Genomic DNA, 14,739 nt, shown 5'->3' on the forward strand with positions numbered 1-14,739 from the left:
TGATAACCACTTCTCCTAGTTGATGGATTCAGACTGGAGCTGTGATGTCTCTGGAAATGTAATGAGGATTTCCTTTCTTTTTCCAGTATAGGTTAGTACCTTTTTGGCAATGAATAAATGACTTGCCCAATATCAAATAGATAGGCTATGTCAGATGCAGAATGTGAAACTAGCTCTTCTTAATCACAAAGCAGGCTTTCTCTCCACTAAGTTATGCTGTCTCTGCCTGTTGATGGAACAAGTGGTTTTATTTCTATCAGAATATTTGGAGAGGCTGTTTTCCAAAGACTCAACAAGCAGACTGTGTTTTGAGCTTCTTATAACATTTCTTTATGCTCTGGACGATCTCACCTCTTGGCAAAGTGTGTTGCTTTGACCAACTAGGCATTCAATGTGGGATTTATGATTCTCATATTAATCAATAATTGTTTGGATTTGTTGGAGCCCCTCCTCCCCCATTTCCCTAGGGGCCTGAGAGCCAGAACCAGATGGCATGCTACAGCCTAAAATCATCCATCACATCTCTTAAGATGCTGGCAATCCTCGTTTCTTATAATTGCTGAGTAAACCAAACTATTCCTATTTATACTAGACACCAACTCTGGTTTTGTACTCTGTTGTATGATCACAAGGCTTAAACACTTTTAAGACTTGAGATGATCAACATGGAGTCCATTCCTACAGGACTCAGGGATGTCTGCATTTTCCATATGAACTTGCCATGGGTGCTCAAGACCTAAGAATGATAGTATTCTGATTGTGTTCTCTTATTTTTTTTTCTTTTTTAATGTATATAAACCTTGCCTTTGCCCCAGCATATTAAATCATTCTTCTCATGTCAGGATTTGTGTTTGTATACAGCTTCCTTACTCTGAAAAAAATTAAATTTCTTTTTGATTTTTAACTCTCTTGCTCTATTTGGTTATGCTCATCACCCACAGGTTAGATATCATTTCCAATCTAGGTGACATTACATAACTATAGTAGTCTAGAGACATTTGTTTGGCTGCACAATTTTTAAGGGAGTTGTTTATTTATTCATTTTTGTAGGCCTTGAGTACAAAGGATGAAAAGAAAATAGGGTGATGCCTTCTTAGGATAGTCATAACTTTGGAGAAATCACTGGCTAATGATCTTGTTGGAAAGAAAACCATGTGAAGAAAAGGACAAGTAAGAAATTGGCAGGACTTTCTGATCCAGAACCATCTTCCTAGAAGTATAATACAACAGAAAGTATGCTCACCTGAGCCCTCATGAGGCCTGAGGCCTGAGTTTACAACTGGCTTTGGTTTGTACTATTTGGTTTGTGCTACTTGTACTACTTATGTGACCTCATGAACCCTTCTTGTCTTGAATAGCTTCATATGTAAAATCAAAGGGTTGTACTAGACAGCTTCTGAGGTCCCTACCAGCTGTTTCCATGATCTTACTTCTAAAAGACAAAAAATCTAGGGAATTTTTTTCAAGTAAAAGTGAAATATTGGAAAACTATAAAAAATATGTATAGGAGAAGCTCTTAAAGTGTGGTCTGGGAATACTTCGGTACTTGGAAGTCCTTTCAGGGTTATTTGTAAGGGTAAAAATTATATTCATAATTCTAACACATTTTAATCTCTAAGATAACAAAATATCACTAGCTATAATCCACATTAGCAAATGACAACTAGGTGACTCAGTGGATAAAGCACTGAGCTTGAGTTAGAAAGACATGAACACACCAGATGTGTGGCTCTGGGCAAGTCACTTACTTTTATTTGTCTTAAGCCACTCCATAAGGAAATGGCAAAGCATTCCTGTTTGCTGTTGTTTGTTTTTTACCAAGAAAACCCCATGAACAGCTTGGTCCATGGTGTTACAAAGAATCAGACACTTAGCAACAATGAGCAACAACAACATAAGAATTTTGCTGCTTGGGGGTATCTTCAATTGTTAAAGAATTTAAAGGGTTACTGAAATCAGAATTGGAGAATGACTGGTGAATAGGATGAATCTTCTGTTTTTCAAACCTCAACTCCACTCCACATGTAAGGGAAATTCTCTACAATGAAAAACAGCAAAGGATCAGATTCTGGGGAATACCAGGAAAATCTCAGAATAGCCTAAACTCATTTGTTTGCAACAATTACAAGTCAGCTCCTACAAAAGAATTACTTTAAATAAGAAAGTTATTGTCCTTTATATACTTTGAATCAGGGAAACAATTGATTGTACTTATGCAGGGAAGTATACAGTCTAACAGATTATGTATCACTACTCAATTTTAGAAGAAAAGAAAATGTGATATTTTAAAAAGGCAAATGATTGCCAGATGCATGATACAAACAACCAGGCAAATATTGTGGATACTTATACCAACAAAACAAATAATAATAATTAAAAAAAAAAAAAAACACTTTTCTCCCATTAAAGAGTGATGAGAGAGTTAATATTGCTCTTGACTAGTCTACACACAGCTGGGAGTTTCAAGGATCCATACCGCATTACTTATTCCATCGAGTTCCCAGAGGGCCTATTATACTTAAGATACTATAAATGCTATTTGCTAAAAAGCCTTTTTAAAGAACACATTAAGTTTAGAAAAGGTTAACTTGCTTTTCCCCAGACTCACTATAACTAATAATTTTTACCTGCTAATTTTCCTCCCTATGACTATGCATGAGACAGACATCACTTACAACATTAATATGCTTTTCTTGGCTTCAGTAGCACTGATAAAGCAAGTATTCTTGGATGTTAGGAAACAGATGAGAGCAACAAGGAAGTTTATTTTGATCATATTGTGTCATCTCTAAAATAATAAGATGTTTAAGCCAATTATATGAATGTGAGTATTCTTACCATCACTTTGCAATCTTCACATTTAGAAATATTTCCTTTTATCTCGTTTAAGAGGCAACTATATTAATTTTCTTCCTAGTGAAAATGGAAAGCTGTTTACTCTATTTCATAAAGCAGCAGTTTCTAAAAGTAATAATGCCAAGCCAATCAGTCATTGTGGCTATGACTCTTACAGCCTGTATGATCTTGGACAAGTCATTTAACATTTCTGACCTTTAGTTTATATTTATAAAATGAGGAAACTGAATTAAAGGACCACGTCATATTCATTTCTAAATCTATAAGTGTGATCTATGATTCCAATTGTTTATGTGGTCAGCATAGAGCTAGGCATTCTGAGGTACAAAAAGGATAAGACATAATTCTTATTTCTATTTGGTTAATAAAATATTTTTAAAAGTATTTGGAGAGATAATCTAACCATGAATATAGTATGTATACATATATATAATGTGTATGTGTATATATATATATATATTACATATATATTAGAGCTGAATTGTATTATATAAACTTTAGGTGATGGAGATGCTCAGGAAAGAGGAAGCTTTGCAAAGGAAATGGAATTTGAGTTGATCCTTAAAGGGAGTGTAGCAATTATTAAAAGAAGAATATTTTAGAAAAAGGGATCTTGAATGAAAATATCATTCTACCTTTCGTTATCTAACTTAAATAATTCTGATTTTTAAAAAAATTTGCTTTATATGTGATTATCTGTCTAATAATATTCCATTATTCTGCTGAATTTTCTTTAAGTTTTCCATATTTTTGTTAAATGTGAGACCCCAAACTGGAATGAGTGTTCTGATAAGGCTTGAATAATATCAAGAATGATGAGAACATTGCCTCACTTTTTGGTGTATGTATGTAAGTGTGTATACACACACACACACACACACACATACACACACACATACAAGTGAGGAAGTTTTATACATATATACATAGGTGTAAATATACAAAAGATATGCAGATATATAAATACATTAATATATAACAGTATGTAAGATATATTAATGAGGTAATTCTCATATATATGTGTGTCTTTATATATTATCTATTGCATAAGGCAGCTAGAGAACATAGTGGATAGATCTAGAACTATCTTTCTGAATTCAAATGCAGCTTCAGATACTTACTGGCAGTGTGACCCTGGGTAAGTCACTTAACCCTATTTGCTTTAATTCTTTATCTGTAAAATGAACTGGAAATGGAAATGGCAAATTTCCAGCATCTTAGCCAAGAAAACCCCAAAAGGAGTCACAAAGAGTCAGGCATGACTGAAAAATGGCTGAACAAAACCAATCATATATACACACACATTCTTTTATTTTCATATATAAATGTACTTATATACAAATGAACTATGAGTGTTACACACAAATATAAACACCTATAGGAAAAGCTAATCAATCTACAAATAAATTAATCTAGTTAATAAGAAGATATGCTGTAGCTGGGGGTAGGGGAACAGTGTGCCAAGCAACATGTTAAGTGCTATATAAATATGTTCTCATTTCATCCTCACAACAAGCCTGTGAGAGCAAAGTTTAAAAGGGTAACTGAAAAAATATAGCTAATATATTAAAGGTGAAACTGTTAAAAAAAAACCTTACATATATACTTCATTAAAATATTTATAATAACTTAGTAAGATTTTTCTCTGTACTTGGGTAAGAACTATAATGCTAATTAAGTGATAAGAAATCCTGATTTCTGCATATTGATCTAAAGTTATATTATTATGCAGCTTTATTTCTTTTTCTTTTTGTTAAACTTAAGCTCTACTATACAGGCATGAAACTTAAGGACCTTCTTTCTTCTTAATTGTTCTTATATATTAATTGTCATTCCATTGAAAAACTATTGAAAACCTTTGAAATCTTTGATTTTCTAATTTAAAATTCATTTAAGGTACATCTTCCTAAAAAATTTTGGTTGAATTCAGAGCTCTACTTGGGTATATGGGAAAGATTATTTTTAAAAAAGATATATACTATTGGGACTATACTTAACTTTTCATGTAACATTATAGTAGAAGTTAAAAAACCTAGGTGTCATTTCTGAAGATGAAACCTCCTGCTTCCAAACTAACATCAAAGATCTTTGACTTATCAAAGTAGGTACTCCCCTCCATTGATACAAACTACCACCTATCCATTCCTGCTCATCCTGTAAGACTCTTATCCATATCCTCCCATAAATTTGTTCCCAGGGATGTCTACCTATCATGCTGGGTATCTTTCTCAAGACTTTTTATCATTGATAATAGTGATGCAATATATAAGGAAACTAACATTTATTTCTTATTTTTGTTATATGATAATGCTACTTCTTTTGATCATAGTTTTATAGAATCTTGTGGGAGCTTTACCTGAATAACTTTCTTGGTGATATGGTATAGTCTGGTTGTGGCCACTATGTACTCCTTTGTCCTTTACTTGATCTTTATTTCTATAAAATGTGAATATTTCATTAAGATTAACCTTATTAAGGAAACTCTAGGCCATCTAATTGATAGCTGACTCAATGCAAGAAATCTGCTATTTTTGGCTAAAAATCTGCTATTTGTGGTCCAAGGATAAATTTTAGGCAGATCACAAACTTGCAATTTATATCTTTATTCCATTATAATTGATTATCTTTGTAATTTTATGTATTTTATCACATGCATTTAAAATTATTCTGAGAAGAGGTCTATATAGTCTTTACTAAACTACCAAAGGGTGCAAGACATAAAAAAGTATAAGAATCTTTAAATGACATAATAAGAACAATAGGTTATGATAAGCTTTGAGTCTGTCTTAAACTAAATCCTTTCTGTGTTGTTTATATTGCCCAGGGACACATTCAAACATTAGATAGAAAGAAAAGGGTCTTTAATCAATGCATAAATGTTCTCTTTTCATTCTGCCTTTTTTTTTCAAACTAACCCACTCTCTGAATTTTTAACCTATGCCCTTTTGTTAGGCCATGCTATATATTTATTTGTATCTACAACAATCTCAATGCTATTATCAATGGCAACTAAATTTTAAACTTGTTATCTCAAATTAAAATCTCAGTTCAAATATATCTATGTCAAGACCTTTCTTAATTTCTTTAGTTTCTTAAACATTCTTCTTCATCACTTTTTATTGATTTTGTGTATATAATTTTAAATTATTCATCCGGAATAAATTGTTATCCCATCTGTAAATAAGTTGTAAACCTACTTTAGAAAATGTAAATTCCTTGAGAACAAGGTATACTATGTCTGATTTTTGGTAATTGTGCCCCCTAGTGTATAGCACAGTGCCTGAACCATGGCAGAGACATCAATATGATTAGTAACTATTTTATATTTTTATACAGGACCAAGAAATGAATATTCACTGGATTCAAGTAATAGTTTGATAGATTTTGGTAAATGTTGAGAAGAACGCTAGTCATTAAGAGCTACTGAACTTTTAGTAGCAGAAATGCACATAAGAAATTCTGAAGGAAATGAGGAGTAAGGAATGGCCTACAAGAGTCCACAAAAGGGGCAGAGTATTTTAAGTTTTTAAGATGGATTCAATGGAAGGAGGTTGTCACAATAGAAAGAAGGATTTGGAGAGAGAAAATTATCTTGCAAATATGGAAACAAAAACACTGTGATGTTAATAAGGAAAGATTTTTCGGAAAAAATCCAGAGAAAAAAGCAGTATTGAGCCAGGGACCAAGTACCTAGGAGGAAACTAGGTATCTGGTAGTTTCTTATTTTTAATATAATAATAATAATAATAATAATTGCTATGTACCAATATTATTTCTACTTACTGGAGTACATTTTAACATCACCCTCTAAAATTCAACATCTCAAGGCAAAAACTTATGATTTTGATTGCTTGTTGTCTAGATGTATGACTCTTAGTGACTCCTTTTTGGTGGTTTTTTTTTTTTTAGCAAAAATAGTAAAATAAACTGAGGCAAACAGGGCTAAGTAAATTGCCCAGGATCACCCTACCAGTAAGTGTCTGAGGCTGGATTTCTACTCAGGTCTTTCTGATTCTAGGCCTAGTGCTCTATCCACTGAGCCCGGTATATACAACCAGTTGAACCAACCTAATCATGCAGGTGATTATCCAGGTAACTGTAGATACCAAGTTTTCTTGTTTTTAAGAAGACTAAAGTTGCAATGAATATTTTTTGTATAATAAAGGGAAAATAGGAAAATAGATCATTTTAACCTATTTGATAATGTATTATCTTAAAGAAGTATTTTGAAAATTAAAAATTACTTTCAATTATTGAGAAAAGAGAACCATTTCCAAAATGCTTGGGATAGAAAATGGTATCTGTATTTAGAGAGAGAGAACTAAAGAGACTGAATGTGGATTGAAGTACAGTGTTTTCACCTTTTTTTTTTTTCTTGTTTTGTTTTCGTTTCCTTTCTTATGCTTTTTTTTTTCTCTGATTGTTCTTGGACACATGACAAATATAGGAAATATGTTTTAAAGTATTGTACCTATATAACCTATCTCAAATTGCTTGCTGGCTTGGGAAGGCAAAGGAGGGAGGGAAAAAAATAAATTTGGAACACAAAGTCTTACAAAAATAAATATTGAAAAATACATTTAGATATACTATATATTTATATGTTTGAAAAATAAAATACTATTGAGGAAAAAAAGAAAAGAGACCCATTAATAATACCCTTTCAAAAATAAATCCTGTCAAAGAACCAAATATTATGTAGTAGATAATACTTACGTTAGCCAAATGTGCTAATTCTATCTCCAGAAAAGCATCTGTTGCTTTGGGTTCAGGCCTTATTGTCACCACGATAATTTTGGAATTAACAACAGTAAAATTTCTAGAAGAAAATAATAATTATTATCACAAGGAGAAATAATCAATAATAATAATTGCTACCATAATTATATTATACCTTGAATTATAAATGAAAGTTATTTAGCTCTAGAAATTATGTGGAAGCTTCTGCATATAGCAATCAGTTTTAGACTGAGAAGATTAGAAACAGCAGTGATAGAATTTTTATTGCTAAATTTATTCACATATAAGAGACATAGCCTGAAAACTCATACCTCCTAGAAAAATTATCATTTATTTATCTCAAGGTGTATTTAAGATTTTTTCTCTAGGAGTCAGAAACTCCCCTTCCCTCTTTTTGATGGTAGGCTTCCTTAACATGTGCTAAGATGGATGAGTGAAATGAAGGATGCCATGCAAGCAAATAAGATTTAAAATTAAATAAATATTTTTCTAATTATGGAAAGTCTCTATATTCTTTGAAATGTACATTTACTGTTAGAATCTTATTCTCTGAAAAAAAAAAAAAGATCTAGTTGTTTATAAAAATATTCTCAGAAAAAGAAATCATTTATACATATATTTAATTATATATATAAACACATTTTATGAATAATTCCATATGTCAATATAATATAAAATGATTCAATTTTTCACCAATATACTAAACACTTTTCCCTATCAAAATCCCACAATATCATATCTGAGGCTATGACAGTAGTGGGCAAACTCTCTCACAGGTTTGCTTAAACTAGAAAACCCTTAAGCCCAGGAATGGTTACTGATTGAGCCATTCAACTTTAAGGTGGCTCACATCCAGAAGTCTGTCCATAAAGAATGATTTCTCTCTCCACAGTAGTTTCTCAGAAAACTGCTAAAAAGTGGTATGGTTGGGATCATGATGATGGAGAAAGAACTAAAGCCAATGACATTAGAAGTCTGTTAATGTGTTGTATTTTAATGTATTATATTAAATATTTTAATGTAATACTATTTTATATTATTATAATATTTTGTAGCAAAAGGTAATAAAGCATTTAAGATATAAATGTATTGAATTAAACATTTTTAAATACCTATAAGAGAACTAGTGCTTTCTAGACTATATACTTATACTAGCTTGATATTTGCTAATAAACAAGATTCTGCTAACCCTATTTTAGGGTCCAAAAGGTTTAAACGAGGTGTCCATGTCAACAGATAAATCACTTATTTGTCTTCCCTTTGCTCTACACTTTCCATTTGGAATAGGCAGGATGCTTTTCCATGAGTCATGCATTATTCAGGCCAGGTTTTAGCATCTATCACAAAAGCAGCTACTCAATTTCAATACTGTTAAAGTGATGTGGCACATCAGCTCCTTGGTGATTTCATTTTCCTTAAGGGCATAGACTTTAGGGAAAAATTTCATGAAGTGTTAGTGAGCTATGGAAAATGATTGTCTCTGTGTTAGGAATGTAGCTTATTTATTGGCTCAATAACTCTGAACTATTTTATAAAAGATGCCAGATCTCTAGTTCTTTGTCAAGTGTATTATCTGACCTTTTCAAGAAATAAACATCTAAATACTGGGTTTCAAAATATTTATCTCTTCCAAAATTAAAAATATATTTAAGGTTTTTCTTTCTTTGGATGTAAAAAAGAGGGGAAATTATGCTTTCTTGGAATCTAGTATTCTCATACCCACTATTAAGGACTTCCATAATTAACACCTGCATAGAAATGTGACTGCCAAATCCTTATTGTGTCATAAAATAACCTTAGGTTTTCAAAGACTGAGCTACTTACTGCTACTTGTTGAAGTTCCTACCAAGTTGGGTTTGTACTGAGTATTGCCCTAGTCTTAGCCTAGGACCAACCTAGATACATATGGATAGATTTATTACCAATGGAGTGAGTAATGGATTTTTTAGCTATTTTAATCCATGGAACCAAGAAAAGTACAAAATGGCTTTTAGTGATATGAATCTCCTATGGAAGGAGCATTAGTAGATAAATAGAAAAATTTATCAACTGTTTACTATGTGCTAGGACACTTCTCAATGTGCTGGGGAAACAAATACATAGAAACAAACAACAAAAAAAATCCAATAAAGTTCAGCCTCAAGAAGTTGAAATTCTAATGGGTGAAAACAATATACAAAAGGAACAGAGCAATGAATATAGTATTAGAAAAAAAAATGTGAATTGAAATCTTAATTTGGACACTTACTAGTTGTATGTCTCTGAACAGATTATTTAACCTTTATCTCCCAGTTTTTCCATTTGTCTTCCTAGGGCATGTGTTTAAAACCCGTAAAAGAAAACATTTTAATATTCATCAAAATGGATGATTATTTTCAGATGTAAAAATGATGCTGTTATAAGAAGCCAAGGAGGTAATGCTAAGGCTAGAGTTTTGAGAAAGAAATTGAAGAGTAGAAGAATAGGGGTAATTTGGTTATTGTTAACATTTTGAAGGAAAAAAATACAGAAGAGAAAAATTGGTTTGAAAATCAAATAGCAGGATAAAAAGGTGATATCTGATAGAGAATTTTGGATTTCTGGACCACAACTTAAATTGCTACATGTAATTGTCATTACAATGTAATAAATTACTAGCCAGGAATGGAGTTTGCATAACAAAAGTTCATAAAATCATATATGCTGACAGACTTGTAAATCTAATTAAAAGGGCTTTCAATTAAAAAATAAAAAGGGGAGAAGGAGAAAACTGCCTCTCATAGGAATAACAATGTTAAGTGATCCAGTGCTTAGCAAAATTCTTTGATTTTTCTGATTATTATTAGATCTGATGCTGGCCAGTTTTGTGTATAATGTTCTAAATCAATTAATTATTTATACACAGTGATCTTCCCACCAATATTAGTGTACATATGTCATCTCACTTGTAATCTTGAAGAGTTGTGGAGAGACTAAATGGGTAACTTAGGGCCACACACATTGTGTAGATCAAAGGCTACACCAGAGATGTCATGTTACAGTTCATGGGCCACATGAAGCCCATAAGATTATTGAGCATGGGCTACACCAAATTAAAATATAATTGGGAAATATTTTAAAAATAAATAAATATAATATTACATTTCAAAACTAAGTTAATATTTAGCCCAAAAGGATCTCTATGCATAAATTAGTGGCTCATTTTTCTTCCTCCATCTGACACTGCTAGGTTCAAACAGCTCTTTCACGACTGATGTGTGGGCTCTCTAAAGAGCTATACGTCTCATTTACTTGATATTACTTATAATTCCTATCTACTTGTTTATTATAAAGTATTAATCCTATAAGTTGATAAGTAATAAATACAATAATAAGGAAATTTTGAATTAAGACAATTAAAGAGAATGTCCAAGGTAAATGCATAATGATTGTCTTAAACTACTTAGGAATATCATGATTTCATACTAAGGAAGGGGAAAAAAAAACAAAAAAAAACAAAACAATCAATATAACACAGTGCATCCTCGTGAAGACCTATTCATTGCATATTATTTTCTTTAATTTATCTCATCAGTGTATCCTAATTTTCCTAAATGAATGCCTAACTCTTGATGGGTCATGTCAAATTTTTTTGATTTACTAATAATTCCTGACTGCGAACAAGGTTTGCATTCATAGCTAGCACTGCTGACTTTAGCTCCCAACCAAATGGATTTAGGTAATGAAACTCATCTTTTCTGTCCTTGATATTTGTGCTATTTAGATTTTTAAACACTCAAGTTATATAAATATGTCCTGAACATTCTTTTTCTTTTAACTTTTTTAAAGGAATGACATTATTTATGATTTTGTGATGGGTGTAGGAGGGACTGCTGATACAAATTATAATTTAAAAAGCAAACAAATCTCTCTTAGTACTAAAGATGAGCTTTGTTTTTGTTTAGTCTTATCTGATTCTTCCTGTGATAAAAGAGTAGTTAGCCATTTCTTTTCAGCTAATTTTACAGACAAGGAGACTGAGCAAATAGGGTTAGGTGACTTCCTCAATTATACAATTTGTAAGTGTTTGAGGTCACACTTGAGCTCAAAAAGATGAAATCTTCTTGATTCTAGGCCTGGCACTGTATCCACTGCATTATCTAGGTACCAAAACTGAGTTAATGTACTTTTTAAAGAAATTCAGTTTAGTCCACTAAAAGGCAGTGAGGCAAACATCATCAGCTAAGTAATATATCATACCTTGGTCAAACATGGTAAGTACATGAAGTGCAAATTAAAGAGCCTTTGATTAGTAAAGGATTATTCAAAGTCAAGGGGTTTATACATACTTGTAAAATTTAACTAAGTCTTTCAAATACTAAGATTTTTCTTGATCTTGAATATATCTCCACATTTAAAGAAATAAAGTTAAAATAATTATCTAGGCTAATTAAAAGGTAACATTAAAAAAGTCACTATGCTCAGAGGATTTCCCATGAAAACTGAAGTCAGTTGTAAACTATAAGTTAAAACTAGAAATGTTTGATTTGTTTATCAAATTAAAGGGAGACTGTCATTCTCAATGTGCTGTAGTGAGGATTTCATATTTGAACTAAGAGAATTTGGGTTGTGGTGCTTACTATTTGTATGACTTTAGACAAGTAATTTATATTTTTTAAAGGAGACAAATTTTATAACGAGGGGATTAAACTAGCTAACTTCTGAGATCTGTTTTAGCTGCATCAATGAATCTCTGATTATACAAATTTACATTATTTATATAATATACATGAATATATTACATATAATTATATCATATATTTATATATTATGTAAGAAGATAAATTGCAGAAAAACTGCTGATTTGCATTGAACAAATAATTTTATCAATGGTCTCAGTCCCTGCTTCCCCAAAATAATTGGTATATTTCAATATTTATAATTATGCACAATTTAATCTATTCATTTGGTGTAAACTGTCAATTTCTAATTAGCATTTGACAAAGAAGGAAAATGATGAAGTCTATGACATAATCACACTTCAACAAATCCTCACAATTAAGAAATGAACCCTAGGGTTGGAGTCCTAAATATTACAATCTTGTGAGTTCACTTTGAAGAATTTGATCATTTTAGGGTGACTGTCTACAAGGTACATCGTATTAAATAGAATGTGATCATTGATTTTTTTATTCCCCTTATTTCCAATATCAGACTGTTCAATTGCATTTTCTATTTTCTCCTATTTGTAATATGAGGAACTGAAATGAGTTCAATTTCCTAAATATAGAGAAAGTTCAGCATCATTTATCTTTATTAGGTCAGAGCACTTGACAGCAAATTCCTGTGGTTTTGCAATATTTAAATTTGTTCCATTTTTAGAGATTAATTTTGGACTACTACTGATTTATTAGAAGGTACCAGTTTTTCATTTTATTGTATTATTTCTGTCATTATCATAGTCTAGTGGAATTCATATTTTTAATTTGCTTCTATAAGAAAATCCACAGACATTTAGTCTTTAATTCATTAAGTAGCATATAGGGGTATTCTACACGTGATTTTTATGGGGAAAAAAAAAAGATAATGCTCTCTGGATATTGTTTCATTCTTACTGAAATAATTACCTTTATCCATCAAAACAAAGAATTTGGAAACTGACTACTGAATCGAAGAAATGGTGAGCTGCATAGACCCAATGATGTATTCTTTGGGCCTACTGCCCAAGGGTATGTTGGAGAGAGGAAATTTCTTGGGGAAGCAATCTTGCTCTCCAAATCAAATGTCCTTTTTCTCAAAGATCAACCTTCTTGATCTCCCTGTATCTTTTGACATTGTTAATCACTCTCTTCATTATATTCTTCTGCCTTCACCTCCATCCCAGATTTTATTGACAGTTTTTTCTCCTTGTTTTCCTATCTATTAGCCTGGATGTTCTGTGGAAATTTTAAACTCAGTGTCCAAAATTGAATTCATAATCTTTCCTCCCAAAACAAAATTCTCTATTCTAATTCCAAGTTCCCTATTACTATAGACTGGTAATGTTGACTTAACTTCCCATATACAATCTGTTGACAAGATCTTTTGGCTTATCCTTCTTAGCATCTCTTCAATATATACCCTTCTGTACTCTTATACTCCCATAATGGTACAAGTTCTTATTACAACTAGTACAATTGCAAAAGATAGCCTACTGGTTGGTCTGTCTGCCACAAGTCTTCCCCTTTTCACCTTACTCTAATATATCCTCAACTCAGTTACAAAGTGATCTTTCCAAAGCACAGGACAGACCATGGTATTCCTTGCCTTTAATAAACTCTAATAGTTCCCTGTAACCTCCAAGATTACATATAAAACCTTCTATTTGGAATTGAAATCTCTTCATAATTTGCTGTCTTTCTCTACTTTTCCAATCTCCTTATATCTACACCTTACCAGATACTCTGTAAAGTAATTTCTTTGGACTCCTTGCTGATCCTTCCTAAACTGCAAATATTTTATTTGGCTCTCATTCAATGGAAAGTCCTCTCTTACCTCTGCCTTGAAGCTTCCCTTCTTCACCTCTCTTAAGTTTGTTGACTCCTCTTTAGTGATCAAGTCCAATCCAAACTGTATATACACCCGTCTACAAGCTATAAAACTTCCTTGAATATAATCATATGCATTTCTCCATGATTAGGTTGTGAATTCCTCCAGGCCAAGGACAGAATTTGTTGTTGTTGTTATTTTACTTTTCTTTATCACTATGTTTAGTGTAATACTTGACAAATTGTAGTCACTTATTAGATATTTATTGATATACTAAGGGATCAGTGAGATAATAATCTATATTCTCCCACACTGATGAAGCAGTAGTTTCTCTTCCCTCTTGTCTCCTACGTTTTTTTTTTTGTTTTTTTTTTTTGCCATTCTTTGTATCCTTAGAGCTTAGTACAGTGTCTGACACATAGTAGATTAGATTTAAAGTCAAACTTGAACACTTCCCTTCATTGTTTATAAAGTCACAGAGTAAAATTATGAGAGGATAATTTTGGGAAAGTCTACATGAAATTTAAATTACAGAGTGAAAAGAGTGCTAAGATAGTAGTTAGAAAATTAAGCTTAAATTCTAGCTATTCTATTCACTAGTTATGGAAGTCACTTGAACTCTCTTAATTGACTTTTTATCTTTTTTCCTTTTTTTTT

General features: G+C 31.7%; 1 protein-coding gene across 9 annotated transcripts in view; it reads right to left on the minus strand.

Moving 5' to 3' along the window:
• The window catches only part of ADGRB3 (adhesion G protein-coupled receptor B3), a 919,013-nt gene that overhangs the window by 420,802 nt on the left and 483,472 nt on the right, over positions 1-14,739 (minus strand). For all 9 annotated transcript variants that reach the window (XM_074310585.1, XM_074310582.1, XM_074310581.1 and 6 more), the window contains one exon: positions 7,573-7,675. In XM_074310585.1, the coding sequence (XP_074166686.1) occupies positions 7,573-7,675 (103 nt within the window). The remainder of the gene's footprint in view (positions 1-7,572; positions 7,676-14,739) is intronic.

Source organism: Sminthopsis crassicaudata, chromosome 4 (assembly GCF_048593235.1).
Source record: "Sminthopsis crassicaudata isolate SCR6 chromosome 4, ASM4859323v1, whole genome shotgun sequence".
In the NCBI taxonomy this organism is placed as follows: domain Eukaryota; kingdom Metazoa; phylum Chordata; class Mammalia; order Dasyuromorphia; family Dasyuridae; genus Sminthopsis; species Sminthopsis crassicaudata.